Source organism: Sphaeroforma arctica, assembly GCF_001186125.1.
Source record: "Sphaeroforma arctica JP610 unplaced genomic scaffold supercont1.5085, whole genome shotgun sequence".
NCBI classification, from domain to species: domain Eukaryota; class Ichthyosporea; order Ichthyophonida; genus Sphaeroforma; species Sphaeroforma arctica.
Genome location: NW_014035473.1, coordinates 1 through 1,491, shown reverse-complemented (window position 1 = coordinate 1,491; position 1,491 = coordinate 1). Strand labels below are relative to the sequence as shown.

At 46.3% G+C, this 1,491-nt stretch overlaps 2 protein-coding genes across 2 annotated transcripts; both read left to right on the top strand.

The window, feature by feature from the left end:
• Positions 1-595: 595 nt before the first annotated feature.
• On the top strand, positions 596-865 carry SARC_14774 (hypothetical protein; the record flags this gene model as incomplete). Its single annotated transcript, XM_014291094.1, has 1 exon — positions 596-865. A coding segment is annotated over one exon (270 nt), but the record flags the coding sequence as incomplete, so codon positions are not given.
• Positions 866-951: 86 nt separating this feature from the next.
• SARC_14771 (hypothetical protein) lies at positions 952-1,347 on the top strand (the record flags this gene model as incomplete). Its single annotated transcript, XM_014291093.1, has 1 exon — positions 952-1,347. One exon carries the CDS (start codon positions 952-954, stop codon positions 1,345-1,347), a length of 396 nt encoding a protein of 131 aa, XP_014146568.1.
• Between the last annotated feature and the right edge of the window lie 144 nt (positions 1,348-1,491).

Below are 1,491 nucleotides of genomic sequence, written 5' to 3'. Positions count from 1 at the left end.
TGTGTATGGCAGTACACATACATACTCATACTCATACTCATGCTCTCACACATACATACACATACATACACATACATATACATATACATAAACATAAACACATACCTTGCATGCACAAGAAAATGTGCATGCACTTACGAGAAAATCTTCAGCGACCTGCAATCTCGATTGCTGGTCTACCAAGAGCCCAAGAGCCTAGCGTACATGCATGCATTATGCATATGATGACATGATGCATGTCTGGCAACATGCATCACAGCCTGAAGCATGGACACCTACTATACTGCATGCACGTATCCTGGGCTGATAGTAGATCAGCAATCGAGTATGACCCGCCGCTGAGCATTTGTTTTTGAAAGTGCATGCACAAGAACATGTGCATGCACTTACGACAAAATATTTAGCAACCTGAAATCTCGATTGCTGGTCTACTAGCAGCCCAGCATACGTGCATGCATGGGCTGCTGGTAGACCAGCACCCGAGTATTTCAGGTCGCTGAGTATTTGCGATACACCTACACATCTCTGTGTCCACATATTCGTATCTACATAGACACATCTATATCTTATTATTACAATTTGTACTCAATATCAGAAACGGCTCTTAGCTTCTTTCAATAAGGTTACTAAGAACTATGCAACAGGTGCGGCTACTTCACGGTCGCGAGAAACTTTCGTGCAAGTCTGGGTTGTATTTAAGAAAGCAGAAGGACGTGAGGCAATACGTGGCAATACAAGACAACACGGTGGAATATCGCAACGACATAATACGCAGCTACGGGTAAAGGAGGGTATGGGGCCAGACCGCAAGATGGAACGCGTACTATGGCTCTTCAATACAGTCGCTAGAAACGAATTAAGATAAGCCATGCTAACTCAGCAAGGGGTCTGATTGATCTGGGTGATGCGCCAGTCTCTGAGGCAATCAACCAAAGCAAGGCACTAGGCGCCATGAACAAGTGGGTTAGAGAGGGAAAGCGGCAGCGTGATGATTGCGTCACACGGGAAACTACTTTTCGCGAGCATTGTTACCCGTTGACACTGCTACGAAAGGTAAAGCTTGCAGATGGCACCGACGGGGAAGAGATCATTGAAGCTCTCGCAATGCCGATGCAGATATTTGCTGCCGTCGGCATGCCTTACAGGATGTATCGTGGCTTTGTCCCATGCAGGCCTAACTTTGTTAAGGAAGTGGAGGGCACTGGTGGTGTTGCCTCGATGGGCACAACAGTGAATGACCCCGAAAATGTGTTGCATCTGGAGAAGGATTTTTCCTTACCCACAGTTGATGTCTGCTTATGTGGGTATTCTAAGGGGGCAGCGGGTTTCCCCCCAAGATTTAGATGAGACCGAGCCCATGGTGTGTTCGCTGCAAGAACAGCGTGGGCTAACCCACCTTGTCAACTTATCGCACAGTTGTTAAATTATGTTAATATTACTAAATCTACCATTACGCTGTGTTGTCCCTTACGTAACTCCGACCCATGGAAA